The sequence below is a fragment of the Lynx canadensis genome, chromosome D4, assembly GCF_007474595.2.
Source record: "Lynx canadensis isolate LIC74 chromosome D4, mLynCan4.pri.v2, whole genome shotgun sequence".
NCBI lineage: Eukaryota > Metazoa > Chordata > Mammalia > Carnivora > Felidae > Lynx > Lynx canadensis.
The window spans coordinates 75,708,789-75,736,456 of NC_044315.2; the positions used below are offsets into that span (position 1 = coordinate 75,708,789).

Consider the following 27,668-nt stretch of genomic DNA (forward strand, 5'->3'; position numbering starts at 1 on the left):
CCTGTGCTTTCATTTTACATAAGAGCAAACCGGTCAAAGATCCCATACCAGTCAGAATGAGAACCCGAGTCCCCTAACCTTCAGATGATTGCTCTGTGACTACAAACGACGCAAAGACAGGGGACCGATCCTTGAAAGACCAAGGGATGGAGTAAAAGAAGGAGAGCAGCAGGTGATATAGTGTATTACATATAAATAAATAAATAAGAGCATGCATAGACCAGTGGTTAGGGCGGGTCATAAACCAAGGGTTACAATTCATGCAGTCCTAGTCACTCAGTTAAAAGCAAACACATGTATACATGCACGTTTGAAAGGCAAAGCGGCTTCCAAGACAGGTGGGACAGTATAATAAGTGTATGTTCAATAGTAAGACCAGCAGAAGTCTTTGCCAGTTGCCCCATTGCACTCAGGGACTGAGATCAAAAGCTCAGGAGCTCTGAGACTTGGACCTCTCCCTTTATCTTTGCATCTGCCACACGGGAGAAATGAAAACCTGGCCTCGCGGACTTTCATTTGTCTTTAAGAACCTGAAGGGCACTTGGCACTTGACAACAACGGTAGAGAAAATCGTATTCAAATAGCGTTTTCACAAAGTATTATAACCCAGAGCGTATTTTATTCTCAAGATGAATTTGTGAGAGAGTCCCATTGTAAAGTTTGGGAAGCGGGAGGCTGGTGAACCAAAGTGGCCCACGGAGGACAGAACACTGACTTGTGGTGGAGTGATTGGGGACTCAGAATGCTCTCTCTCATGTTATGACTCTTCTTTGTGGGAAAGTTGACAAAATCCCAAACGTCTATGAATATTCAGAACTATTGTATACAATGACTTAGAAGCCCCTGGAAGAAATACAGCTTTGCAATGCCTAAGTGCCACGGTTGAAGAGAATCAGTAGTCGTGTTCCAACCTCTATGGGGAAAGAGGGGGATTTTGCAGGATGTAATTCATGTAGTTCAACACAGACCTCTTTTTTTTCTTCTTTTTTTATTGAATGCCAACTTCATGACTTTCATAGATGACTTGGAATTGCAGAAAGTGAACGATTTGCTTAGGCACATTCCATATCCATGGCATGGTACCCCCAAAGATCTTTTCCTTTCATCCTGGAAACACATCTAATATAATGCCATTTTCCTTTTGTAACTGGAGAAACCGAGTTCAAACATTCTTGGCCTAAGACCATATGGCAAGTTCTTCCCAAACCAAGAAGATCTGAATCTAGGATCTCCTGTTTTCAGAATAGTGCCGTAATCCCTGCATACCACATTCCGGCTTTTATAGAGGGGATGTCTGAGTCATTTGCTCATTCTACAAATCTGCATACTTTTACCAACACATATTCTCCACTGCTGTTCACTCTCCCTGAAGTGTGCGAGAATGATCCCAGCTCTTCAGAAGGATCTGGAGCAGCCCTGAGGACAGGAGTGCATGGGGAGGAAAGTCCTGGTTAACGGAGCTAATTTCACCTTAGGCTCCTAGCATGCTATCCACATGCAAACCTCACACAGCATATTTTTATCACTACGTTATTTGAATATGTTGGTAATTAATAATTTGTAATTCACCACTGCTAACTCATTTTGACTTCTTAAACACTTAGAAGAAGAAAAAAAAAGAACTGTTTTGCCATAAGGGGGAGCTTTTGAGTTCCATAAAGAGGGGGGAAAAAAGAGAACAAAAATATATTACATATATGTCCCAGTTCAAAACAGATCTACAAAGCAGCAAATGGTCAGACCCTTACCTGTGACTTGTACAGTGTCAGAAACCCTGAATTTCTTAGGTTGCAACAAAGCAGGCAAATTAATATTTTTTTTCTCATTTTTAAATATAAAACCACAATAATTTCTAGCAGCCAATAGAATATTTTTAAGAGTATTCAGGAGTATTTAGAGACCTAGTTGTGCGGAGTGTAGCTTTGGAAAGGCAAATGCCTTGGAAAACGTCTTTCCTCTGGTTGTTCCTGATGATTCCGTGAGGATTTTGGAGACAACATTTGGACCAGCTGAAGCCAGCAGCATTGGGGGCTCAGGGAAGAGAGGGGACATTCACCATTGCATAACTTTAAGGAATAGGGAAGGCAAAAGAGAGGGGAAAGGAGGAAGGAAAGAGGAAAGAGAGAAAGCCAGTGGAGAGGGGGAGAAAAGGGAAGAGAGAGGAAGAGGGAGGGAGGAAGGGAGGGAGATGAGAGTGAGAGAGAGGGAGAAAGAGAGAGACAGCATTACAAAAAATTCAGAGAATCAAGTTTCAAGACCCTTTCTGTGCTACACAGAAGGATGAGGTTTACCAGCAAAGTGCAAAGGGGATCCTGAGAGAAGAGAGAGATTTTTCTCCTGCCAGGAGGGGAAAAAAAAAAAAATAATAATAATAATAAGGGGGGTGGTGGGTGGGTGGTGAAGGAGGGGAAAAAAAAGCAAGCAAAACAAAACAAAAACAGGAATGTGTGTTTTGAGCAGGAATGAGGAGAGCTGGGAGGACCGTAAGGGGGTGTGTACAGAATTTCATTAAATTGTTACTTTAAGATTGTCTTCTTAAAAAAAAAAAAAAAAAAAAGGAGGGGGTGGAGAAGCGGGAACGGAGGAGGCAACCGGCGAAGTGGAGGAAGGCTGGGTAGCTCGGCCTCTCCAAACTGATTGATTAGTCATGATCCCCGCAGTTTTAACAGGGACTCATTCAATTGGGAAGGTGGAGCGCTCGGGAGCAGATTAGCATACGCTTGTTTACTCATCTTCTGAGGGCTTTTTCCCCCCTCTTTCCTTTCATTTTGTGAAGAAGGAGGGAGGGGAGGGGGGACTGGGGGGGGGGAGAAGGGGGCTGTGGCTTGTGTTATAAAGGACGCAAAAAATAAATAAATTAGAGCATCTTTGGGGGGGAGGGAATTCAGCGGATCAGTGTCTTAGAGGAGCTTTTTTTTTTTTTAGAAGAGAGAGAAATCATATAAAATAAAATGAAATAAAACAAGGAGGAAGGCAACCAGCTGTTAGAGGGGGGAAATAAGGCAGATAAAGGAGCGGGGAGAGAAATTAATTGCCAACCAGGAGGAGTTGGGCTGTATTTTTCAAAGGTGGGGGGAGTGGAGCACACACCTTGAGGAGGGAAGCGAGAAAGAAAAGAAAAAAGCAAGTGGAAGGGGGGGCTCGCCCAAGAAGGGTGAAGAAGCGAAGAAAGTCGAGGCGCCGAGCGAGGCTCCCAAAGCTGGCAGCTCCGGGCGGCGGTGCAGGGGCGAAGGGGGGGCGGGGGGGGACCGTCGGACATGCGGCTCTGGAGTTGGGTGCTGCGCCTGGGGCTGCTGAGCGCCGCGCTGGGCTGCGGGCTGGCCGAGCGCCCCCGCCGGGCCCGGAGAGACCCGCGGGCGGGCCGCCCCCCGCGCCCCGCCGCCGGCCCGGCCACCTGCGCCACCCGGGCGGCCCGCGGCCGCCGCGCCTCGCCGCCGCCGCCGCCGCCGCCGCCGCCGGGCGGTGCCTGGGAAGCCGTGCGCGTCCCCCGGCGGCGGCAGCAGCGGGAGGCGAGGGGCGCCGCCGAGGAGCCGAGCCCGCCGAGCCGGGCGCTCTATTTCAGCGGGCGAGGCGAGCAGCTGCGCCTCCGGGCCGACCTCGAGCTGCCCCGGGACGCGTTCACGCTGCAAGTGTGGCTGCGAGCGGAGGGGGGCCAGAGGTCTCCGGCGGTGATCACAGGTAGGCGAGGGCTCCCCGGCGGGGTGCCCGGGCTCGGGTGGCGGGCCGGCTGGGGGCTTGCGGGTGTGTCCGTGCGGGAACCGCCGGGCCGGAGGCGCCAAGGCACCCGGGGTGAGCTTGGAACCTCACTTTGCCCCATCTGCGGAATGGGCGCACTCGGAAGGCTTCGCGCCTCGCCCCCCTGGGAGGAGCGCAGGGAGCGCTCCAGGAGGCCCGAGACCCGCAGTCAGTGAGGGCTGGTCCCTGGGGAGCCTGCTGCACGTACATCGTGTTGGAGATGGTCAGACGTACTGTCTCTGGGATGGCGGGGAGGATGACCCAGTTGGGATGCATGTGAAAAGAGGCTAGGGGGATCATTGGTTTGACTTTTTAATGGAGGTGACCTCTCTCTTCACTTAGCCCCGTTACCCCGAAAGCCTACAAGGACAGGGTTGTTATGATACGCAGGACTTAGAAGTCCTCAAAGTGCCCCAAAGTTGTTCTCTGCTTGATGCCTGCCTGTGAGATGCACCCCCTTCTCCCCTGCCACACACACATGCGCGCGCGCACACACACACACACACACGTCCCATGCCCTCGCCTTGAAAGCCCGCTGCTTGTCACTCCGGGCTGGGGCAAGACCTTCCTAATGCACACCCAACCAGTCTTCCCCAACTAGGCTGCGAAACGGGGCACTTTCCTCATTTGGGACTTTTACGAGCCGAGCCCGTCATGAATTTGAGTTCTCCCTCCTTACCCTCCCCTTCCTTGTTCCACAGCAAAGCCCATAGTGAAACCGGACACTTTGTGAGGGCTGCAAACCTTAGAAATGCTCCAACATCCATTTTTCTCCCTCTAAATGAATCTGTGGCAATGCCTTTAATACAACTGGGGGGCGGGGGGGGGGGCGGCGATGGAGGAGAGAAGGAAAGTTTTGCCTCTTCAGACTGAGACTGGGAGATTCCCTTCCTGCACAAACAATCTTGCCGTGTCCTAGGACGTCTTAAAGTGAGAGTAGGGGTTCCCCCTTCGCTGCAGCCAGGAAACATGTGGAGGCGGTTCGTGATCCCACCCCCTTCCACACACACTTTCTTCGAAGGGAAAGCTGTGAGTTCTTCCGGCAGTTCTGCTGCTTTCTGTCTTGCCCGTGGACTTTCTCAAATGTGCCGACGCTGTTCTCTTTACCTGAAGCCCATTTCAAGGTACCCAAACTCCGAGGCTATTACCAAGAATCTGCCCCCAAAGCTCCCGGTCTCCCGCTCCCAAACCCAGAGCAAGAAAGTGACTTTCCCCCACATCTGACGTCATCGCATGCTGTTTTTTTTTCCCTCGGTTCCCCCCCACCCCAAGGAGAGGGAAACTGAGCTCATTCACTTTTAGCCCTCAAGGTCCTAGGCACCTAGAGGGGGTTATACTGTAGAATAGAGATAAAATGTTATTTATAATAATAACGATGATGGTGACAGTTCAGAGCTGTGGTATGTTTACTTCTCTTTTGGAAAGCACAGAGCCTGCTGCTTGGAGATGATAAAAAAAAAAAAATGAGTAGATCTGATTTTTCCTAAGCTGTACCTGTCATGCTAGTGATTTGGAATGCTTTCCCCTCCAGAGGGAAAGACCCAGGGTGACATAGGTATCATCAATGAAAAGGCAGTAAATACGTCTTAAAAAATTATATATGCGTGTATGTGTATATATCTATACACACACACATATATACATAACACCTGGGATTCCACAGGAGCCTGCTTTATAAATGTCTGTAATTCAGACAAGGAGCCTCTCTTCACACGCGTTCTCTTGAGCACTCATTCACTCTTTCACACAAAGATTGTGCAGTAAAATACTTTAATTGGATGGGGGACGTTAGGTTATTATTGCTTGTATAAAATGCCTGGCCCATTTTATGTGTGGAAATAACATTCCTCTCAAAATGAAAAAAAAAAAAAAAAGGAAAGAAAGAAAGAAAGAAAGAAAGAAGGAAAGAAAAGGCACTGCTGTCGTGTAGCACCAGAAAGCCAGGAGCTTTTCTCCTGAGGATTCTGGTGGATTTTTTTTTCCTCCCCTAGTTGAGTCTGAGCCAGAATTGGCGGTGTGTAAACACCTGGCCCCGAGCCAGAAAAGACTCATTCTGCGTATCCTCCGCACCGTACAGACTGTTGGACTCAAAAGAACCTGCTTCTCCTTGAATTAAAAAGCAAACAAACAGAGGTTCTTTGCAGAAGCACTTTCTCAGCTCCTTCCTTCGTGTAAGTTCAGGCCGGGAGAGGCAGGGCCCTAGGTGGGTCGCTTGGATGCTGGTGCCAAGCCACGTCCTCCTCGCCGCGACCTCGGGTGCCCAGTGTGCTGCCTGACCTCTGCTGGCTCCCTCTGGCTGGGCGTCTCCACTTTCGTAGGAATCCCTGGTCCCCTATCTTGAGAGAGCAGGCATCTCTCAGCAGGGACCGCGCTGCTATTTCAGGCAGAGGGTTGCTGCCTTGCTGTCAGGCCAGGCTGCCTTACATCACTCTTTGCTGCAGGATTCAATTGGGTTTCGTAAAGGTCTAATTTTACGGTGCTGTTAACCGGGTCTGTCGTCTGGCAGAGGCAGGCCTTGCCGCTCCTGGTAGGCGGGCTGTGCTCCCAGATCCGCCCGGGATGCTATTTCTGCCCCGGTTCAAACTTCACTGACACCAGTTCAGACAGGCGCTCGGAGAGGCAGAGGAAAGGAGTGAAGGAGCAGCGTGCTTCTGAAGCTCAGAAAACATGCCTTTTATTTTTCCAAAAGGGAAGAAGAAAAAAATATATATATTAATAAATAAAAAGGGAAAGGCTTATGCAGACAAAAACAAAGCCAAAGTTAGAAAGTGCCCGTGTGCAGGCTTCTCCTAGGGGCCCACCAATAATGGGGAGGGGTCTTTAGAACCGAAGAATTCTTTAAGGCCACAGTGAAAAGGGGTCCGCAGGGATTACCCCCATACATACCAGTTCTCTGTGTAACCGGATAGGGAGACAGAGATGGGAGGGAGGGGTGCTGCTGGATGACACAGCTCCTGGATGGCAGGACCTAGGTTTTAATCTCAGGCATCCGGTCTTCAGGCCTTACCCCCTGCACTGAGAGAACGTGTCTAATAAACACCATCACCTCTTCCCCCTCCCAGACCCACCACCCAGGCTCAGGCTGGCCTTTGCGCACAACAGTTTGGGCTCCCTTTCAAGTCCGGGGCTGGGGGGGCTGTCTTACACACTCCTTTGCTTTTGTCCCATACCAGGCACGATCCAGACCCCTGCCCCTCATACCCGACTGCCCCCTCTCCAAAACCCTCCAGTTGGAAAAAACGAGAAAGAAGGAGAAAAACACTCCTTTGCTTTTGTCCCATACCAGGCACAATCCAGACCCCTGCCCCTCATACCCAGCTGCCCCCTCCCGGAAACCCTCCAGTTGGAAAGAACAAGAAAGAAGGAGAAAAACAAAACAATAGACTCAATTTGCTCCATGGAGCAGAGGCCCCAAGCAGCAGTTAATCTTGTTAAAGTTTCTCCTGACGTGTTAGATAAGTGAAATGTGGACCTCACAAGTGCTGCCCTCCCCCCACCCCATCCCTCAGTGATCCAGAATTCCTGCTCTGAAGGAGAAAGGGATTTACCTGAATCCCGTCCAGCACCTCGGCTTGCCACGCTTTTTCCTTTTGTTCTAAATGTCGGACTGTTGAGTTTGCTGGCTCTTCAGAAGAGTCTTTTTTTATGTTCTCCCTTCTGCAGCCCCCACTTCCTACCACCCACCCAACCCCCCAGAAAGAGTGCCTGCCTTTTCCCAACTTTAGAATTGCTGCAACAGGCAAGGATAGGATTCAAGGGGTCCATATATTAACAAGGCTCGCCGCCAGCTCTCCTAGTCGCATCCAGGGTCTGGAATGTTGCAAGGGTTAGAAGCCAGTTTTAGCAGTCAGGTTACTTAAGTGAGAATTCCCCTCTGCCCCTAACTGGCTGTGTGACCTCAGGCAAGCTAGTTGACTCCTCTGGGCTTCAGCTCCCTCACCTACAAAGTGAGGATAGCCCACGTACCTACTCCTTAAATGAGCTCACACAGGGGAAGTGCTCCATAAGGGTCACTCTTACTACTGGGCATGATTTTCCAGAGATGTCAGTCTTAATTTTATGGGTTGAGGACATTTAAAGGCAGGAAGGAAACCAGCTCTTCCTGGGTGCCTCCAAGGGGCTGGGCACCGTGCGAGGCACTTGCCTTGTGTCTGCAAGTTTCACCCTCACAAACACCCTGGGAAGTGCACATCACCTCCTTCTCCTCCTCCTTCTTCTTTTTTTTTTTTTTTTCAAATGAGGAGGAGATGGAGTCTCAGAGAGTTGAAATGACTTAGTCCACAGTCCCACAGGCCATCCTGTGGTAGGCACAGCCCAGATGCCAACTAGAGTTTTAAGCGCCTGTTTCCTCTGCAGTCTTTCTGGGGAGAGGAGAAAGGACTCACATCCCCTTCTTTAATCCTGCTGCAGAACGTTCCCATTCCTTTCTGCATTTCTGGGTGCTGACCGTGCACCTACAGATTTAAGAGGATAGAGAATGAGTATAAATCTCACATGGAACCCTGGATTTGACCTAGCAGATCTGTTTTTCCTTTCATGCCAGATTAGGCAGACTGGGCTTGGAATGTCTCTTGCCAGTTACTGGCTGTGTGATTTGAATCAAGTCGTTTCATCTCCCTATCCTTTTGTTTCCTCATCTGTAAAATGGGCAGAATGACACCAGGATAGTGCAGTGAAATAAACATGCAGGAAGTACCTGGCACGGTGTCAGCTCATATTAGGGACTCAGTCGACAGTAACAGGATCCAGTAAGTAACCACATTCCCTTTTCTGGTTTGCTAGCTTGGCCTTCAGGAAGCCGGGCCTGTTTGCACTGTTAGGACATCCCCTCTTCTGTTACTGGGGAGTCTGTCTAGAGTAGACCATGTGTCCCGGGGGACAATTAAACCCCCCACCCAATCCCTTCCTTGCGTTTCCATTTCCTCTTCTTTGACCTACTTGGATGACCCCTTGGTGGTAAGAGCCAGAGGAAGTGTAGAACCACTGGACCAGTGAATAAGGAAACCAGTTAGCACTAAGGAGAGCATGCACCCTTGGGAACAGAAGGCAGACGGTGGGCATAGTGGGGTCCAGGCCACAGATCGACCGTCACATGCCTCTTACTCCTTTCCCAGATGCCCTCAACTTCCCCTTTCCCCCAAGCAGCCATTCACATGGACAGCTGGGGGTGATGGAGGCTACATCATCCTTGCCCCTCTGCATAGAGGAAAGCAAACTTGGGGCTCAGTGGGGTGGACTTCAGGAAGGTGGGTGGTGCACGGTCAGCCCAGGCATGAACTGGAATAAGCCTCTCATTGTGCAACCAGGAAACTCAGAACCAGCGTTATACAGGGGCTGGAATTAAACCATATTCATAGACTGTGCCTTCTCAAAGGGGCCTGGGAGATCGTATTGTCTAGTAGTTCACAGCCCTGACAACACTTGGAATTATTAGCCTGCAAAACATCCTGATGCCTGGGCCGCATCTCAAGGATTCCGACGCCATGGGTCTGGCCTTGGCTTGGGCACTGGTGTGTTTCACGGCCTCGTCAGGTAATGTGGAAGGGCCGCCAGAGGGGAGATTCACTGATCCAGTAAGATCTCTATCCTCTGCAGGAGGGGAAACTGAGGCGCAAAGGGGAAGTCGCCTTTCCCACTTACTGAGCTGGTTAGCAGCTAAGCCTTTAGAGAAATTTATCTGTCTCAGTTCCGAGTCGCCAAACACCAGAAAGGACCCTTCTTCCTTCATTCTCAATTCCCCTGCCGACCCCAAACCCCTGGGTGCCACGGCCCTGACATCCCACGTTTCCAGAACCCTTCCTGTGTGTAAAAGTACACTCTCTCCTTCAGGTGCCGCCTCTAAAGTGTTGACATTCCTGTAGGGAGGTAACCTTGAGTTGTCTGCATTTCAAATTTGTATTTAACTAATATAATAATGTAATATATTTTTTAAATAATAAAATAAATTAAGTCAGTTTTATTTATTTTAAATGAATCTCTCCCAAGGGGTTGGGAGGAGAGACTTGGGAAGCTCGGTTCCGAGGCGCTCTCCACTTTCCACTGGGCCAGTTGTCTGTTGTTTCAGAGAGCCCCCGTCTGACATCACTCCGAAAACAGTACTGGCTGTAGGTGTCTTGGATGAGGAAGAGAGAAGATCCCCAAGCACGCTGAGTATGAGGACCCTCTCTGCAGCCAGGTTGCCCTTGTTTCCCTAAGGCTAAGGCCAAGGGCTCAGGAACCCAGCAGGTGCCTTGTTTCTCCCCTTGGCTACTGCCTTTCATTTATTTCAGTGTCCCCTCATCTTTCCTCTTGCTGCACAAGGACTCTACTTCATGCCTTGATGCACTTATTGGAAATACTTAACTGAGGACTGACCTGTGGATCTTGGCCATTTGGCTCCTTTGAAGACCTGGGACTCAGGAGCTCGGAGGTCCAATAGTGGCTTGGCCTCCTCTGAGCCGTGGGCCCTGGGGCCTCCCACTCAGCCACCAGGGCCTCAGGGGAGAGAATTTCAGGTTTGCTGACCTTCAACATCCTCATGTCACGGGGTGTCACAGAAAGCTGGTGAGACAGTGGCGGCAGAAGCTCTTGGCCAAGGTCAGAACCTGGTCCACATGTCAGCAAGAGGAGGAGGGGCCAGAAGGTGAGAGACATGAGGGATTTGTGCCATCAAGGTCATTCCTGGGAAGGCACCTTTGTTTTTGTTATTCACATTGCAAATGATAAATAGTGATCAAGTTAGCAAATCTTTTCATACCTGTGACATCACTGGAGTTCTTTGATGTTGGAACTTCACAGATCTGCCGAATCCTATCGCTTACTTGTTGCGTGACCTTGACAAATGCTCATTGGGCCTCAGTGTTCTCAGGGTGCATACAGAGAGGCAGGGACAGAATAGGGGCTTTCAAACTGTGCCACACAATCTTAGAGATCCCTTGGGTTGATGCTTAAGGGCAGGTTTTTGCCTCCCCCCAACTTTCCCCTTCACCTTATTCTGTACAAGCTGTGCAATTCTACAAGATTCCATTTGAAGGAATGGGCAGACTCCTCAGCAGCACAGTCTGAAGGGACAGGGGATGACATTGACGAATTATTGTTAATTCTCTTAAGGTGTGATAATGGTAATGTTACTGTGTATTTTTAAAGCCCTTAGTCTGTTAGAAATGCATACTGAAGTACTAATGGGTTAAAGACCAGTATGTCTGTTTCATTTGTGTAAAATGCAGGTATAGGGGGTGTGGTAGATGACGGAAGATCAGCAGACTGATAACTATTGTGGAAAACAGGTGATAACCATGATGGGCTTCAAGATATTTTTCATCTGCCCTTCTGTGTGTGATTAAGGATTTCCATAATAGAAAGTTAAAAATACGTTAAAAGTTTGAGCGCCATAGGAAGGCTTGAAGTCTTAGATCCCTGCGTATTCCGTGGGCTGAGAGGTGTCCAAACACTGAGGCGCCAGCTTGGAGAGGGTCAGGGACTCGCCCAGGGTTACACAGCAGATCAAATGAAGGTCGGGATGCAGTCCAGGCTTCAGACACTAGGAGTTCCCTCTGCCCTCCTCTCTGCACACCTGCAAACCTGGGTGACTGATCATCCTGGGAGAGCATGAGGAGAGGTCTAGGAGGGGCACGTTGGAGGTGCCAGTGACTTGCCCTGCTGGGCAATAAGAAACTTTTGAGTGAGGACATTCTTAGTTCTATGGAGCCATCGCACACACTGTGAAGCACTGAGCATCTTGTATCATGCCTAAGAATCCCCCCGGGATCTGCTAGTTATTGCGACAGTCCAATGCACATTGTGACAATACACACGCACACACACACACACACACACACACACACACACTCACACACTCCCATCTCTCACTTTTCTGGCTCCTCATTTATCTCCATCTCCAATTGCCCTGGGAACCTTCTAGAAACCTTTGGAGCACTGGGGTAATGACCTGCATCTGCCTAATCTCAGGAGAAGTTGACACTATCAGGAAACAGGGGAAAGGAGCATGTGTTTACCGAGGAAGTATTTTGTGGTGGCTGATCATAGGACCCAAGAGTCAGCCAGCCTGAGTTTGACTTCCTGACTCTCCCACCTGCTTAGCCGCATGACCTTGGACAAGTTACTTAATATCTCCAAGCTTCACTTTTCCCATCTGTAAAATGCGGATAACACTGGCTTCTACTTCATGGGGTTGTTTTGAAGATTAACTGGGCCTCCATGTGGAAAATGCTTAGTAATGGAATCTAGACCATGGGTAAGCACAGTAAACGTTAACTCATGTTGGTGTTATGTGTGTCCGACCCTTGCCACCTTGCCACACATTATTTCTAACTCTCTCAGTGACTCTGTGAGCTGGACAGGCTTATCTCCTTTGGCAAAGCCAGGGATTGCCTTTCTCTTCTGTACCTCTCGGGAAAGATACATTACTGTCATCTTAACATAAAACAAAAAGTAAAGTGAAAGGCAAAAATACAAACACTTTATTGTTTCATATTATAAAAGCAATGTGTGCTCATGGTAGAGAATCTAAGGAACACAGATAACAACAAGGGACACTGTAAAAAAATGTGTCCATCCCATGCCCAGGCATCAACAAGTAGTTATGAGTTCTTACACATGAGTTATGTGCCAGGTACAGTTTGGGACCCTGAATACAGAGCACTCAACAGAAGAGGAAAGTAGCCTTGCATTCAGGGAGTGTATGTTTGGGGGTGGGGGAAGGCAGTGGAAACAGAGTGTAAGTGAGTGAGTGTATCGCACATTTATGTGTTCATGAACAAAAATAGAGAAGAAGGTCTGGTGAATGCTGTGGGGGTCGGGTTGCAGGAGGAGTGAGATTTAAATCGGGTGGTCAGGGGAGACAGTAATGAGAGTGGCATTGGGAGGAGTCCTAAGAGCAGACCCGAGGCCATCTAGAGAAGGCCATAGTATATTAGAAAAGGAGGAAGAGTGGACTAGGAGCTGGGAGAGGTCAGTTCTAGACCAGTTCAGTCTTTAGCTTGCTGTGTGGCTTTGGGAAGGTCACTCTTCTTCTTGGGGCCAGTTTTCCTCATCTGTACAATGGAGCAGGGATGAATTTATCTTTGCCCTAGAGACCCTCCTAGGGTCTAGGATTAGAGATCTCCCAGGATTCCATAATCCTAATCAGGACCGACCTAAGAACAAATTGTAAAGTTGGCAACAATTCCAGTTCTTTTCTGTTTCTGGTGCATTTTCCTCCACTAGGTGGTGTCTGTGCTTGTCCCCCTCAAGGGCCCAGTGCCCACACGCTTTCTGCTTCCTCACCCCTGGCAACACTCTCAAAAAAATGACATGGTATTCCTTCTTGCTAAGGTATCATTGACTGACAACAACTTAGAACATTGCTCTTCCATAGAGATATATCCTTTCATATCTCCCCAGAAAGCTTTATGTCAAAAAGCAAAGTACTAATGGGTAGAATTGTAGTCAAAGACTGACTGAAGACATTATTTAGGTAATATTGGTACTTGCCAATAGCTGGAAGCCATCTCAATCATTTTGCTAAGCATCACTGACATAAATATCCAAAGAACTCACAGAGTGACCTTTCCAGTGGTCACTTAACTTGGCTAATGGTTAAAATACTCACATTTCATAATTTCTTACTATACAAATGCCATTTCAGGCAAGTTCGTGGACATCACAGTAGACCACTGGCCTTTTAGGCTTGTTTATCATTTTAATCAGGTTATTCCATGAAGTAAAATACCTAAACTCTGTGGTCCATGGCCATCTGTTAGCCTGTTTTCCTTCTGGGAATCCCCAGCACTGTCATCAGTGAATTACCTCTTGCTCCTTATTCCCTCCTTTCTCTCTCTTTTCCTATTCCTCACACCAAACACATTTACTTTGGCTGCTTAGATGTTTCTTAAAACAAGAAAAAACAAAACAAAAACAATTGGTTTTCAATATTATTTGCCACAGACCCAGGGTCCATGGAACCTGGCAGAGTAGGAGAGGTGACCCTGTTTCAATTTTAGAGAACCCGAGAAGGTCCCAGGTTCCATTTCACCTGGAGGAAACAGAGGCAGAAAGTCTAGAAAGCAGGAGATCACAGCTTGGCATCTGCAGATGTAATTATGGGGAGCATGTTCAGCCTTTTGCCTTCAAGAAGCCCATGGTCTAACCTGGACCTATTCCCTTTGTAATCAAGAAGTTACTCCTATAATCTGTCCCATTCCATCTTTTCTTAATTCCTTTTGCTCTATAGACATGAAATGTGGCTGGGCAGAATATGACCAAATGTGTTCATATAGGAGAGACTATTTTCCCTAATGAGATTGTAGATCTTGCAGCTACAAAGGCTGATGAGAAAATAGAAAAACATATGATAACAGGCCAATCAGGAGCAAGATGGCCTTGCTCTAAGAGATGCAAAGTACCCGGGCAGAAAACATAAGAAGTGAATACACACTGTACTCTGTTTTGTGAAATAACAATTCCATGTAATTTCCAAGAACCAAGGTGTGTGAGTCAGGACTCACCTAAGCCATTCTTTTCATCGATGAAAAACCGAGGGATGGTGAGGGAAATGCCTGGCCCAAATCAGTGAGCTGGGTAAGTCCTCTGTCCCCTGAGTCTTAGGCCAGACCTCCATCAGCTTGTCTCCTAACTTTGCGTTCTTTCCCGTCGGGTAATCACCGTCTCTCTGCTGACGAGCACCATTGATCTGCAGGCTTTGCTGAACTCCAGACTCATAGATCCACTGGAGATGTGAACGTGCACTTCAAACTCAGTATGTCCAAAGCTGAATCACCTTTCCTTCAGAATTCCTTGTGTTCTCATTTGGTGTCACCCATTCTAGAGAGATCACCCACCGTATTCAGTCAGTCACCCATTTCTATCCTGCCTCTTAAACATTTTTAAAGCCAATCTTCCCTCTTCGTAGCTTATGTCCTCTGCATCTCTTGCTTTGCCCTTTTTCCTAGTATCGTAATGCCCGCCTCTCTGGGCCTCAACCCCTGCACTGTACCCCTTCAGTCTCTCCTCCAACACCCAACAGTCAGTCTTCCAGAAAATGCAAATGTGACTCTTTCACCTCTAGCTAGAGACCCTTCAGTAGCACTGCCATGATCTGCAATTCCCCCAGATACCCTAGGCTTTTTTTACATCACTTTGTTTAGTTGGTGTACTACCTGTATCCCCGTGTGCCATTTTGTAGAACATGTCAGCTTCCACAGGATTCTGCTCAAGGATCCCCTCTTCTGGGAAACCCTCCCCAACTGCTCCCCACCTCTCTTGTCCATCTGTCTCCACTATACCCTCTGCCCATATATACCAAAGTGCCTGGAATTCTCACATTTAATTGTGTGCACACTGGGGGTCATCGCCACTTCTCACTGCCTAGCACAGCCTTTGGCTTATAAAGACACTATATACATTTTTGTATAATGAATGCATGACTGGATAAGAGAACCAGCTATATGCCTAATGACTCTGAGAGCCAGAGCTCAGGAACCTCAGGCATGTTGCATTACGTAACCAAAGCACATGACCTAACCCGTGCGTCACACTCAAAAACATTACACAGTGGTTAATTCCATTTCCCCTTGAGCAAAGAAGTCAGGAGGGAAAAGAAATCTGGCCTTCCAAAACAGGGGGGAGGGGGGCAGTGCATTTAAATGCCTCCTCAAATCACATTTCGTCCTCTCTAATCCAAGCCACATTTTAGCCTTGGCCTTCCCCTCTCAGCCCCTTGCCTGTTTGCAAATCATTTGTTTTGTGTGTGCACTACAGCACATAATCCCAAGCTTTGCTCTCCTCTCAGATTTCCCCCCTCCCCCTAATCGGGTTCTTACTGGGCCTCGAGTGTCCTGGCAGTCATATCTGTTGCCTGGATTTTCATCCATTTCCCTCCGTCCTGATAGGGGGGCCTTTCCATCTGCTTCCCTTGATCTTGTGAGACCTTGTGGTGACCTCAGGATCTGGAATCCTCTATCCTCTGTTTATATACCCTTGGGAGAGAGTATGCATTCTCAGCAGTAATAACAGTAATAAAAGCAGCTAGCTTATAATGAGCACTTACTATGTGCTGGCACTGTGCTCAGTGCTACACTTTGAACTTTCTGAATTAGGTTTAGGCAGTTACATGACTTGCCGAAGGCCCCAGAGCTAAAGGGTGGTGGGACTGGGGTTCAAGCGTAGGCCAGTTTAATTTTATCTTTATCCATAGGCTTAGAGCATGGCTTGGAACACAGTAATTGTCCAGTAAATTTTCCGTGTGGGGAGAAATACATGCATGAATAAATGGATGAAGAGATGAATGAATGAATGAATGAATGAATGAAGGAAGGAAGGAATGAATGGAAGATGGTGCCCCCAGTGGTGCAAACATTTAGCGATTGGTTATAGAATGAAAAGGGAAGGAATGGAGGGAGGGGGAGATGGAAGAAGAATCTGAATTAATATTATAAGATTTCAAAGACATTGGCTGAGAAATCTCTTTAGTATGCAAAATATATTTTATTTGCAGGTGACTTTTGAACCAAAGACCATTGACATCCATGAGAGCATTTCTTACCTATAAGTAGTCTACTGGGAAATAGACCCTTATTTCAAGGCCGCTCTCTGCCAAAAACTTTTCTGAACTCCTTGTTTGGGAATCATAGTTTAGAATCCTTCCCCCACCTATGCTCAACGGAGGTCACCCTCTGAGGAGGGGCCTGATGCATTCTGAGCCGAACTATGGGGTTCCCAGTAGAAGAATGACCCTGGTGTGGCAAGGGTGATTCATGGTGTGTTCTCACTGGAGCTGATTAAGCCCCTATAGAGACAGTACTAAGCTCTCAGGATGACTCCTTTACGGAACAGCCCCCATTGGGCTGATTAGATCTGATCCACTAAAAACAAACAAGATACCATATCTGGTTCATCCCTTTCCCAATGATGTTAGGCTCTACTTTGTTAAATATGCTCAGAATACAGGTAGAGAAACTGAGGTCCGGGCAAGTTAATTTATTAAGTTAAGCTGAGTTGATTAATATTAAGCAGCAAATCGGCAGCCAAATCGAAACTAGAACTCAGATCTCTTGACTTCCAAATCAGAGCTCATTTCACTGGATCACTTTGTTTTCCTTTGAGAGAGTGGTGGCGTGGAGGAGGGGAGGGATATGGCAGTTATATCTGGGGGTTCACATTAGTGAGCTTATTAGGAAACACCATATAGCTGTTTGGTAACTTTTCCTAAGCACTTCTTGTGTGCCAAACCTCTGTCCTAGGCATTCTGTGATGCTCAGTAGGAAATGGCAGTTTATTAGAAGTAAATCTTCCTCCCTTCCATCTCTCCATTCATCCATCCACCCACCCATCCATCTACCCATCCATCCATCTATCCATCCATTCACCCATCCATCCATCCATCCATCCACCCACTTAATAGATGCTTATCGAGCAACCTTTAGTTTCTGTGTTTTATACATTGAACTAGGAAGTGGCGACTGAAAAGAAGCACAGGGCACAGTTCCATCCCTTGAGGAGCTCCCAGTGCTAGCAGCGGAAGCAGACTGGTAAACAGATACATGACATCATGGTAACTGCTATAACGAAGCAATTAATAGAGTCCTGGGGAAGCAGAGAGGCAGAAACACTGTGTTCTTGAACACCCGTGTTTATTACAGGGCTAGAAAGTGGTTTGAGCTTTCAGCGGCATAAGAGGCCCCTTCCACCTGGAAGGGTCAGGGACTTGTTCATGAAGTAGATGGCATGCATATGTATATGGAGTGTGTGCTCTGCCTTGCATGTGGATATATCATGCATGCCATTTTAAATGTAGAGCCATAAATCAAGTTAGAACAATAAACACTTTTTGATTCATGTCTCAGCTGAGGACATTGGCCCAGAGTAGCTTTTAGGAGCATGACACTAGGAAATGATTAGACAATTCCATCCATCACCATCCGAATCAAGTCCAGCAGCCCCTTATATCCACCCCTCATCACATTTATCACTCTGTTGTGTTTGCCTTTGTACATGTCTGCCTCTCCCCACTTGTCTCCAAGCTCCTTAGGGGCAGAGACCTCGTCTGTCTTCATCTCTGTTTGTTCCTTGCTTTAGCACAGAGCTGGCCCTGCCCATCGGTGTTCAAAAAACTTTGCTAAATAAATTGGAGATGGCTCCAAATAAGAAAGAAGACAGGGTGACTGGGAGTGGGTGCTGTGGAGGCAAGGCACTTTGAGAAATGACAACGTGGGCCCTAGTCAGGGCCAAGCAGTGAAGGCAAACATGAATGGACCAGCCATTAGATATTCCTTCAATTCTCTGAGCTGACCAGTTACCTGTGTGTGTTTTTACCACCCTTCCCTATCACTCTGCCTCCCTTTCTGTTGGCTGAGCCAGTGTACCATTCTGTTAGCTTTAAGTTCTTTCCCCCATGGTTTTCTGTCATCTTCTCCAGGCCCATCCCTGGAGAGACCTGCTGAAGAACCAGGTGTAATTGTGTGGGATGAGCCCATGTTCCTCCAGCAACCCTCACCTGTGCCTCAGAGACCTCCCAGCAGATAGGGGAGCAGGATGATGGCAGAAGCATGTTTGCTGTGCTCAGGGCACCTTCCCAGGGCCTGGCCCATGGCAGAAGTTCAACAAATATTTGCGGGGAGATTTCTGGATGAAAAAAATGATGTGAATTTGCAACACATCTGGGCCAGTCTCTCAGTTCAGAGATGAAGACTCAGATGTCCAGATGAGGCAAGAAAATGATCCCAAGTTCCATCCCAAATTGGAGCAGAGGAGCATCAGAGCCCAATTTTCCTGACCATTCCTTCTGTCCTGCCATATTGTGTTGGGATTTGAGCTCGGCTCTCTTGAGCTTGGTCATGCAGGTTTTAGATCATTGAATCCTGAAGTTGGATAGGACCCAAACTATCCTTTTACACCTGAAAAGTCTGAAGCCCAAAGAGGGGGTGAGATTTGCCCAGGGTCCCACACCTTTGGTAGTGATAACACCCAAACTTCCAGAAAATCTCCGTGTATCTCCACATAGCCAACAAATACGGAATATGTGCCTGGCACTATTAGAGAGGTGGCACTGAGCAAGATAGAGCATGTCCTTGCCCTCATGGACTTATATTTTTTTCTGGGAAGAGAAAGATAATAAATGAGTCAACAGTTGTAAGGACTTGTATATTAATGGCAAGGAGTGTTAAAAGTGGGTCATTAGAGAAGACTGGAGTGGAGGGACTTTGGTTTAGGTGGTCAGGCTGAGGCTTGAATGACGGATGAGAAGGAATAAACTATATGAAGACAAATGAAGAGTGTTCCAGAAGGAGAGAGAGAACATAGCTAGCATACAGAGCATGAGGCAGGGTAAGTGGAGGATGCTGAGGGAGCAGGTGTGCAAACCCCTGGGAGATGAGTGCCCTCGGCTGAAGGTAGTACAGGTCATGGAACCTGGCTTCTAATCCAAATGAACTAGGAAGTTAATGCAGTTTCAAACAAGGAAGTTACAGGATCTGGTGATCACTCTCACTTCGATGTGGAGAATGAATGGCATGAGGCCAAGAATCTCATTTATACCATGAGCAAGGTTTACATTGATTATGGATGATAGTATTTTACTAATAACATAGTATTTTGGTTAATATCATTACCATTCATTTCCTTATGAATACCATTACCAACTAAAATACCTTAATAGCACTAACATTTTAGATCAACAGAGAAGCAGGGTTTTCTTGCACCCTCCAGGAGGACTTGAATAGTTTTGTGAACCTGAGAAATTTTCTGTAAAAATTGAAGGTGTACACATTTTTCTGGGGGGAGTTGTCATCAGTTTATTAAAGGGTTCTATGGCCCCCAAATGGTGACTTAAATGCCTAAAAGCAGGGGGCATACGAGGTCATTTCCTGAAGCCTGTACCCAGCTCTAAAATCTGAACACTCTAGGAGATCTTTGAAAATGAGAATGTTGATGTTGAGTTGTCATATCAGACTGAGGAATTGCACTTTCCTTCATCTGTACCCTTGTTGGAGTAAATAGAATTTAGGGCTATTTTTCCTCTGAGGAGAAGTTAGTTTATTCCTTAGAAATATAATCTACAACTTTGTTTATTCAAACTCTGGTCTGAGTTTCTCTGAGTTTTAAAATAGGCAGGTTCACTTCAAATGTAGCCTGAGGTGGTCCTGATCATAATTATTCACTATGGAGTTTACCCATGAATCTATGAATCCAGATTTCCATCCACCCTTCTATCCATGCATCCTTGCATCCATCCACCCATCTCCCTTCCTCCCTCCCTTGCTCCCTCCCAGTCATGCATCCATGTATCCATCCCCATCCACCCAACCAACCATCCAGCCAGCCATCCTTCTCTTCTCTCTACCCTTCCATCAGTTCATATCTTCATCCATCTACCTCTTCATCCATGCCATCTGCCATTTACCAGGTTGTGTGCTAGGGGTGGGGCAAGTGTTAGAAGACTCCAGTTCTTACTCTTATGCCACTCTCAGTCCTTGAAAAAAATCCCGAGACACCTCCACTGAACCCTATGCTTCTACTAGACAACAATTTGAAAACCCCACTTTAGAAGTTGAAAACTATTTTGAAAAAATTCAGCTGCTCTCCATGCATAGTTATATAATTATAAGTATTCCCAGTAGTGCTCCGAATCTGAGTCTAGACTACTGGAGGTTCCTTTATCAACACTAATATTTTAGATCAATAACAGCTGTCATTCTTAGGTCAGCAGGTGGTGGAAAACCAATAGAGAATGTGAAATAGAGGCAGGGATCTTTGGGAAAGGGCAGGCTTCATAAAGGGAACAGAGAAGGGAGCTGCCAGTCGCTTAACTCTTGGGACTCTCTTTGCCCAGAACCCCCGAAACCCTTGTATAGTGATTCTGAGCCTTCATGCTCTGTGTGTGCCCCTGGATGCATGATGTAGCAGGAAGCCGTCGTGGCATGGGGTTGTTTCAGTTTCCGAAGCATTTTCGACATGTACCTATCATATTCCCACTCGCCTTGTAAAACAAGCATTTTCATTTAATACAGTAAGGTCTTTGTATTCTCAACAACAAACACATGGTCTAAGGCTCTCGGACACAACCTGCCTTTTTCTCCAACACCACCCCCACCCTACTCTGTCCGCCCTTACAAAGCCCAGTGTCAGCAGAAATATCTGTTTACAAACAAGGGCTCCAAGAGAACAGTATCAGTAGCTTACACAAACCTCTAAAATATGTCCCCAACTCTGTCCTTGGAATCCCTGTGAACAGTGTGTGTCACTGGCAGCAGCTTTCGTGGAAGGCTTTCTGCCTTTCCATCTTTCCATCTGTCTTCATGTCTGGCTTCCTCTGTCTCCTTCCACTTATTCATTAAAACCATGAGGAGTCTGGACTGGGAGGCAGTCAGATGCTGGCCCAGGTCTTGTGGGCTATCTGGAAAACAGAGCCCAGACAGGAAGTGCTTGCAAACAGCAAGACGAACTCAGACACATCTAACCTGTAGTGTCATCTGAAGCAGAAGGCTTATTAAGTGGGTGGATCTAATAGTCACATGATCATGCAGCTCTAGGTCATTTTTCAGGGAGTATCAAGATTATCAGTGACTGAAGGGGCTCTCTTGCCTCTCTCTTGAACTTGAAACTACTATAGTTCCCTATTACCTATGCATAGTAAAAGGTAATAGCTAACATATTGAACACATACTATGTGGTAGGCACTATTCTGAACACCTTGCATCTATTAAGTCTTTAATCCTTAGAATGACCCTCTGAAATAGGTACTATTGCAATCCCTGGTCTCCAGCTGAGAGAACTGAGGTACGGGAAGTTTAAATGACTTGCCCAAGGTCACACAGCAAGTAAATGGTAGAATCAGTCCTTGAAGTCCATGTTCCAGACCAGGTCTAAATTTCTTAGCCCCACATTCAGCTTCCTCCCTGAATATTGTTGCTTACCATAACTTTTCCTAGTTCCTTGTATCTCGGTTTCTCAAACTCAGCATGGTTGATGTTTTGGAATGGATAATTGTTGGTTGCAGGATATTTACCATTGTAGAATGTTTAGCCTTGACCCACTGGATGCAGTAGCGACCCCCACCCCCATTCAGCTTCCTCCCTGAATATTGTTGCTTACCATAACTTTTCCTAGTTCCTTGTATCTCGGTTTCTCAAACTCAGCATGGTTGATGTTTTGGAATGGATAATTGTTGGTTGCAGGATATTTACCATTGTAGAATGTTTAGCCTTGACCCACTGGATGCAGTAGCGACCCCCACCCCCAGTTGTGATGATCAGAAATGTCTGCATAAGCATTACTAAATGCCATGTGGGCAAACAGCAAGATATCTGCTGTTTGAGAACCATTGTCTTACATGGATTTTTTTTTTTTTTATTAAAGAGAATGTGTTCCTAGAACACATATCCCTACCTCCACACTTTTTCACATTTGGTTTTCTCCTTGACCTTTCAGTGTCCTTGGCCTCCTCCCCATCAGTCTGCTCTGTTCCAGACTCTTTAAGTTCCTCAGCATCTTTTACAGCCAGGGAGGAAATACTGGCCTGTCTGGGTTACTGATCTGCTTTGTTTTATGCTTTTTTTGTGTGTAAAAAAAAAAAAAAAAAAAAAAAGGCAAAATGGTTTTGTGACCATCTCCAAACTTTCCATTTAAAATCCCCTAAATATTCCATGGCAGCATTGAGTTAAGAGCTCAATTCATTTCATGCATTTAGTGATGTTTATTGGGTCAACCATGTATCAGGTCCGAGGCTAAGCACTCAAGAGCACAAAGTCAAGGGAGTTACAAGACCTGCACCTCAAGAACTTATGTAGTAGGCTCTCTGAGCAGAAGAGAAGCTTCATGATAACTCTGTACCCTCTCCCAGTTGAGTAGGTGGGGAAACCAACCCCCGGAAGGTAGATAATAATTGGTCAACATCATTCAGAGACCAAACCCAATGCTGAACTAGATCATCCTCCTCCTAGTGAAACAAAACTAAAATTCTGAAGTCCCAGGGATCTCTAACTACCATTTATCATTCTAGAGCCTTAACGAGGCCCTGTGGGTTGAATCATAATTCATGATCTTATGGTATATATTAAGACAGTAGAAAATTAATATCTGAAAAGTCTGTCAGCCCTCTCTCTTCAAAAGGTTGTTTATACTCCATGCTTTCCTTTTTAAGTCTTCAGTAGGAACGACTCCAGATTGCCCCATGAGCACTGGACAGGGAGTCCTCAGACACAGACCTGTCTATTTCAGCAGTGTGACCCTATTGATAAGAATACGATGAAACCCTGAGCTAATGACCTCCTGAATCCCCACCCGTGGACTCTCTTCCTCAAAACCACCAAAGATTCCCTGTTGTCTGTGGAACAGACTTCACATCTCTTGGCGTGACATTCACAGCCCTTGGCACCATGGTCTCAGGCAGCCTTTGCACTTTCGTCTCCCTCTGCTATGCTGTGCACCCTCAATTCCACCAAAAGCAGAGGTCTTGGGGCGCCTGGGTGGCCCAGTCAGTTGAGCGTCAGACTCTTGATTTTGGCGCAGGTTATGATCTCACATTCATGAGTTTGAGTCCCGCATGGGGCAGAGCCTGCTTGGGATTTTCTCTTTCTCCCTCTCTCTCTGTCCCTCCCCCGCTCATGCTTGCTCTCAAAATAAATAAATAAACTTAAAAAAAAAAAAAGCCAAGGTCTTTCCCCATGTCCAGAGCCCTCTTCCAGTGACAGCACAACACCTAGCCTTGCCTCATGTTTCCCCTTCGGCTGGGAGGTCTTTGCCCAGCCTCCCCCACCCAGTCCCCATTCCTTATGCGGGGCTGTCTCTGTGTCACTCATCCAGGAAAACTTCCCTGAGCCTTTTTTTCTCATCCGAATCGAGCACTCCTTCTGCTAAATTCTCTTTGCTTGCACCTCTACTAGAGGTGGATTATATATTATGCTTTATTGTACTTTGTACTTTATTTGTGGGTAATTAAGAACTCCTTGTCCTCGCTCAGTCTGTTTTCTCTCAGCTGGGAAGCGTAATTTAGAAGTTAGGAACAGGGACTCTCGAGTCTGATTACCTAGGCTTGAATCCCACCTGTGTGACTTGCCAGCCAGTTACTCAGATTGGGCAAGTTATCTGTGCTTCTCTGAGCCTCAGTTTCCTCATCTGTAAAATGGAGATAATAATACTGCCTCCCTGCTTGGATTGTTCTGTCGCCTGCCTGCACTAATCCACCCAGCTTCCCATAGCGCCTGGCAGACAGTGAAGGCTCGGGGAACATCAGGCATCACCACTCTCCCTGCACAGAAGAGTAATTCTGGATGGCACCAGCCGTGCACAGCAGAGTGGGAATCTGCCTGTCTGGCCGCGTCCCTTTCTTATCTCATTTTGCCATCGCTCTCCCTGAAAGGCTCATCCCTGGCTGTGTGGGCCAGGATGAGGTGATGGCAGGCTCACCCGAAAGAGGAGCTTTTGTTTCCAGAGCTCAGCCCACACTGTCTGGGGTGCGTTTTTACATAACTTGACGTGGGTCTGCGTCAGTTACGAAATTTACATCACTTGGCTCACCCACGTGGGAACCTTCTCCATCCCTCTCAGCTCTTTGGGTTAAGCTAGAGGTGCTCAGTGACCCTCCCGGTGCTATTTTGTAGATGAGGATGTCAGGTCCAGACATGGAGCCAAGGCCAACTTATCTCTTAGGCACAGCCAGTGTGGTACCTGAAGTGCAAGGTACTTTTAGGGGCCAATAAAAATGGCTTGATATCTTTTAAAATCAGAAGAAAATCATCTATATAATAACATGTATTATGTAATGATGGATCCAGCCTCTTGACTGTATATATCTTTATGCCAATGCAATCATAAAATATAATTATATATATTTATGGAGGAAGGGAAAAGTGCCCAGGGCCCAGGAAAGTCATGATGTGACCCTGAATGAAAAGGAATTTGCCCAAGATCAATAATAGTACATTAGTGGCAAAGCAGGGCAAAAGTTCACGGCTTATGACTCCCAACTTAGAAATCTTATCCCTGCAGTTTCCACAGACTCCCTAGAAGTTATTACACTACAGTCTTCTCTTTTCAGCAATGAGAAAAGTGGAGCAGAGAGGGGGTGTGATTGGCCGCATCACACAGCTTAGTTATGCCAGCACACGGCTAACTTATACTTTCTTTACCGATTCCTTGTCGCATTTTGCATTTTACACATTGCATTGCATTCCCATTCCTTTTTGCATTTTACACAACCACCAAACCTAGTGACCGTGGATGGAAGCCCCCATTATACAGATGGAGAAATTGAGGGCCAAGAAGTAGAAGAGGCTTACTCAGGTTGCAAAGATGCCACTCCTGCCTCCACATCAGGGCTCTTGTTCCAGTACTCTAAAGATGGCTTGAAACTTCAAAATCTCCTCAAACTGGGTTTCCTCACAAGCCGTGGGCATATTTCTTTCATTTGCTCATTTATTCACTCATTCAACAAATGTTTACTGAGTGCTTATATTCTAGGTATTCTATAGAAGGCTCTAGATGCAGAGTGGTGAACAAACGTAGTCTCTTACCCTCTCGGAGGCTCACTTGCCCCATTTGCACAAACAGAATCATACGTTTCTATTTTTCTCCCCTTATAGAGTTCTGGGGAAAGCAAAGAAATAATTAAGACTCTTTTTGTACACTTTAAAACTTCAGGAAAATCTAAGAATGCTTCCTGTATCGTTATAACCAACAGAGTGTATAATCAATATAAGGAAGCGCTAAAAAACATATGAAGAAATAAATATTCAACTAATTTTAAAATAATTGTTGCTTATATTTATTCACAGAAAGGATGAGACATTGGTTAAGCACTTGACTTTGGAGTCAGGGAGCTGGTTTCTAATCTTGTTTATGTTATTACAAGTCAACAGACCTTTGCTAAGTCAAGGAAACTGAGTCTCGGTTTCCTCATGCATAAAATGGGACCAAGAGACCTTATAGACTAGTTGTAATAATTCAACAAGATGATGCCCATAAAATTCTTGTCCTGGTACATGGCACGTCATAAATGGTGGCTCTCTTTATTTCTCAGTAGGTTTGCGTGGCTCTGAGTGGCATTAGAACAAATCAGAGTAGTGATCTGAGGGATAACGTAAGGAGGCAGGTATGATAATAATAGGTATTGCTAACTGCATATTAGTAATTCCTGGTATATCCACATGGCATCAACAGAGGCACTAGCACTAGGGAAGAGCTGGTCTCTTGTGAGAGGGTACAGGCTGTGTCTGGTCATGCTCTCCACCCCGAATGTCCAGGTAGGACCTGATACAGTAGATGTCTCGTGAAGATGTGTTGGATGAATTGGTGATTGGGTGAGTAGATACATTAGGCAGGGCTTGGGGATGTTAACTTGGGGAATAAAAGAGCCAGGGATAACACAATCAAGAGACTCAGACATCTTCCCGGCTGTCCTGGGATAGAGGGCACAGACCCCTGGAGATCAGGTCCTGGCCATCTGATCCACTGGATGGCAAAAAAAAAAAAGGGAGGTGATTTGGATTCACTGAAGGAGAACACTGAGAAATGCCCAAAGGGGCAGAAGCCTTCTTCACACGGCACGGGGTTCTCTAATTCTGAATTGTGTACAGTCACTTGTCAGGATGCTGCACGGGTGATTCAAGCAGGAAGTTAGGTGTGAAATGGATGATATAATTAACTTTGAAGGAGCCTCCAGCCCTGACTATGCACAATTCCATGAATGATGAAAGCTAAGAGCTTGAAGAATGTGGAGGGCAGGACGGAATGGTCCTTGAGAATTGTCTGGAATGTGGTATCATAGTCTCTGAGGTTTGGTGAGCGAGCGGGAAAAGCTTGTAGATCTTCATCAAAATGACCCAGAGTGCGCTCTCTTCTCCAGGGCGGCTCCAGCATCAGGACCACTTAGTCTGTCGGGGTCTGGTTTGGGTAGGGCAACGTCTAAAGGCAAGCAGACCGAAAATGCATGAATCCCCCTCTCTCCCTTCTCCTCCTTCCCCTCCGCCTCTTTTATCTTCTCTGTCATTTTCTTCCTTTCCTCCGCCACTTTCTTTTTCTGAAAGTTTGTCTGCTCCAATTTCATGGACAATGTGTGAAATAGAGAGCAAGGAGCATGCCTTTCTATTTCGGAGAATAGTGTCGGAAGGGATAATGTTTAACAGCACAGAGGAAGGGAGAAAAACTGGTCACAGTTCTGAGGAAAAGGAACAGACATTTATTCCTTTCAATAAAAAGTGTAGCCTGTGTTATGTGCTATGCAAATGAGTGTTTGCATTCTCTCACTAAATCCTCAAAATGGCACTGTGCGTTAAGTACTGTTCTTATCAGTTTACAGTTGAGAAAACTATCAGGTAGGTGAAGGGATTTTGCCCAAGGCTACATAGCTAACAAGTGGCACAGCTGGGATTCCGACAGATAAGACTTCATAGTACACGTGCTTAAGCCATGTACCATGCCAGTGCCCATGTGCCAAGTTCTGGTATGTTCATGATCTCATTACTTCCCCCTACAACTGCCAGGGGTAGATAGTATCACCCCATTTTACACATGAGAAGACTGACACTAAAAGACGTACCTTGACTTTCCCAAGTCACATAGTTATCGAATGGTAGGGCCCGCGTTAAATGTATATTTATTGCTCCGTAAAGTCCTGACCTTTCCATGTCCACACAGCCTGCGTACATATGAGCAAAGGAGGCAGACTGGAGAGTCAAGAACCAGAGGGAGACACAGGTGCACCGTGAGCCCTCAAGAGCACTTTGCCATCCCAAGCATACCCTGGAGTCTGCATATTAATAAAACTTACGGGTTTCAGGAACCCTCAAGTATACTCTTGTGAACCTTGCCTTACATCTCGATAGCCTTAAATCGTTTACAAGGAAATATGCATACATTTGTCTCCTTTCTTTCTCGAAAGAGGTCTGTGAAGTATACAGGATAAGACTTTTTAATCCCTGGAGTATACATGGGCAAGCTGGGGCTCAGAGAACTGAACTCCT

The 27,668-nt window shown here is 46.6% G+C and overlaps 1 protein-coding gene across 1 annotated transcript in view; it reads left to right on the plus strand.

Moving 5' to 3' along the window:
- Positions 1 to 3,257: 3,257 nt before the first annotated feature.
- PAPPA (pappalysin 1) overlaps positions 3,258 to 27,668 on the plus strand; it is a 242,095-nt gene continuing 217,684 nt past the window's right edge. The window contains exon 1 of the mRNA XM_030294042.1: positions 3,258 to 3,678. Coding sequence (XP_030149902.1) covers positions 3,258 to 3,678 — 421 coding nt within the window. The remainder of the gene's footprint in view (positions 3,679 to 27,668) is intronic.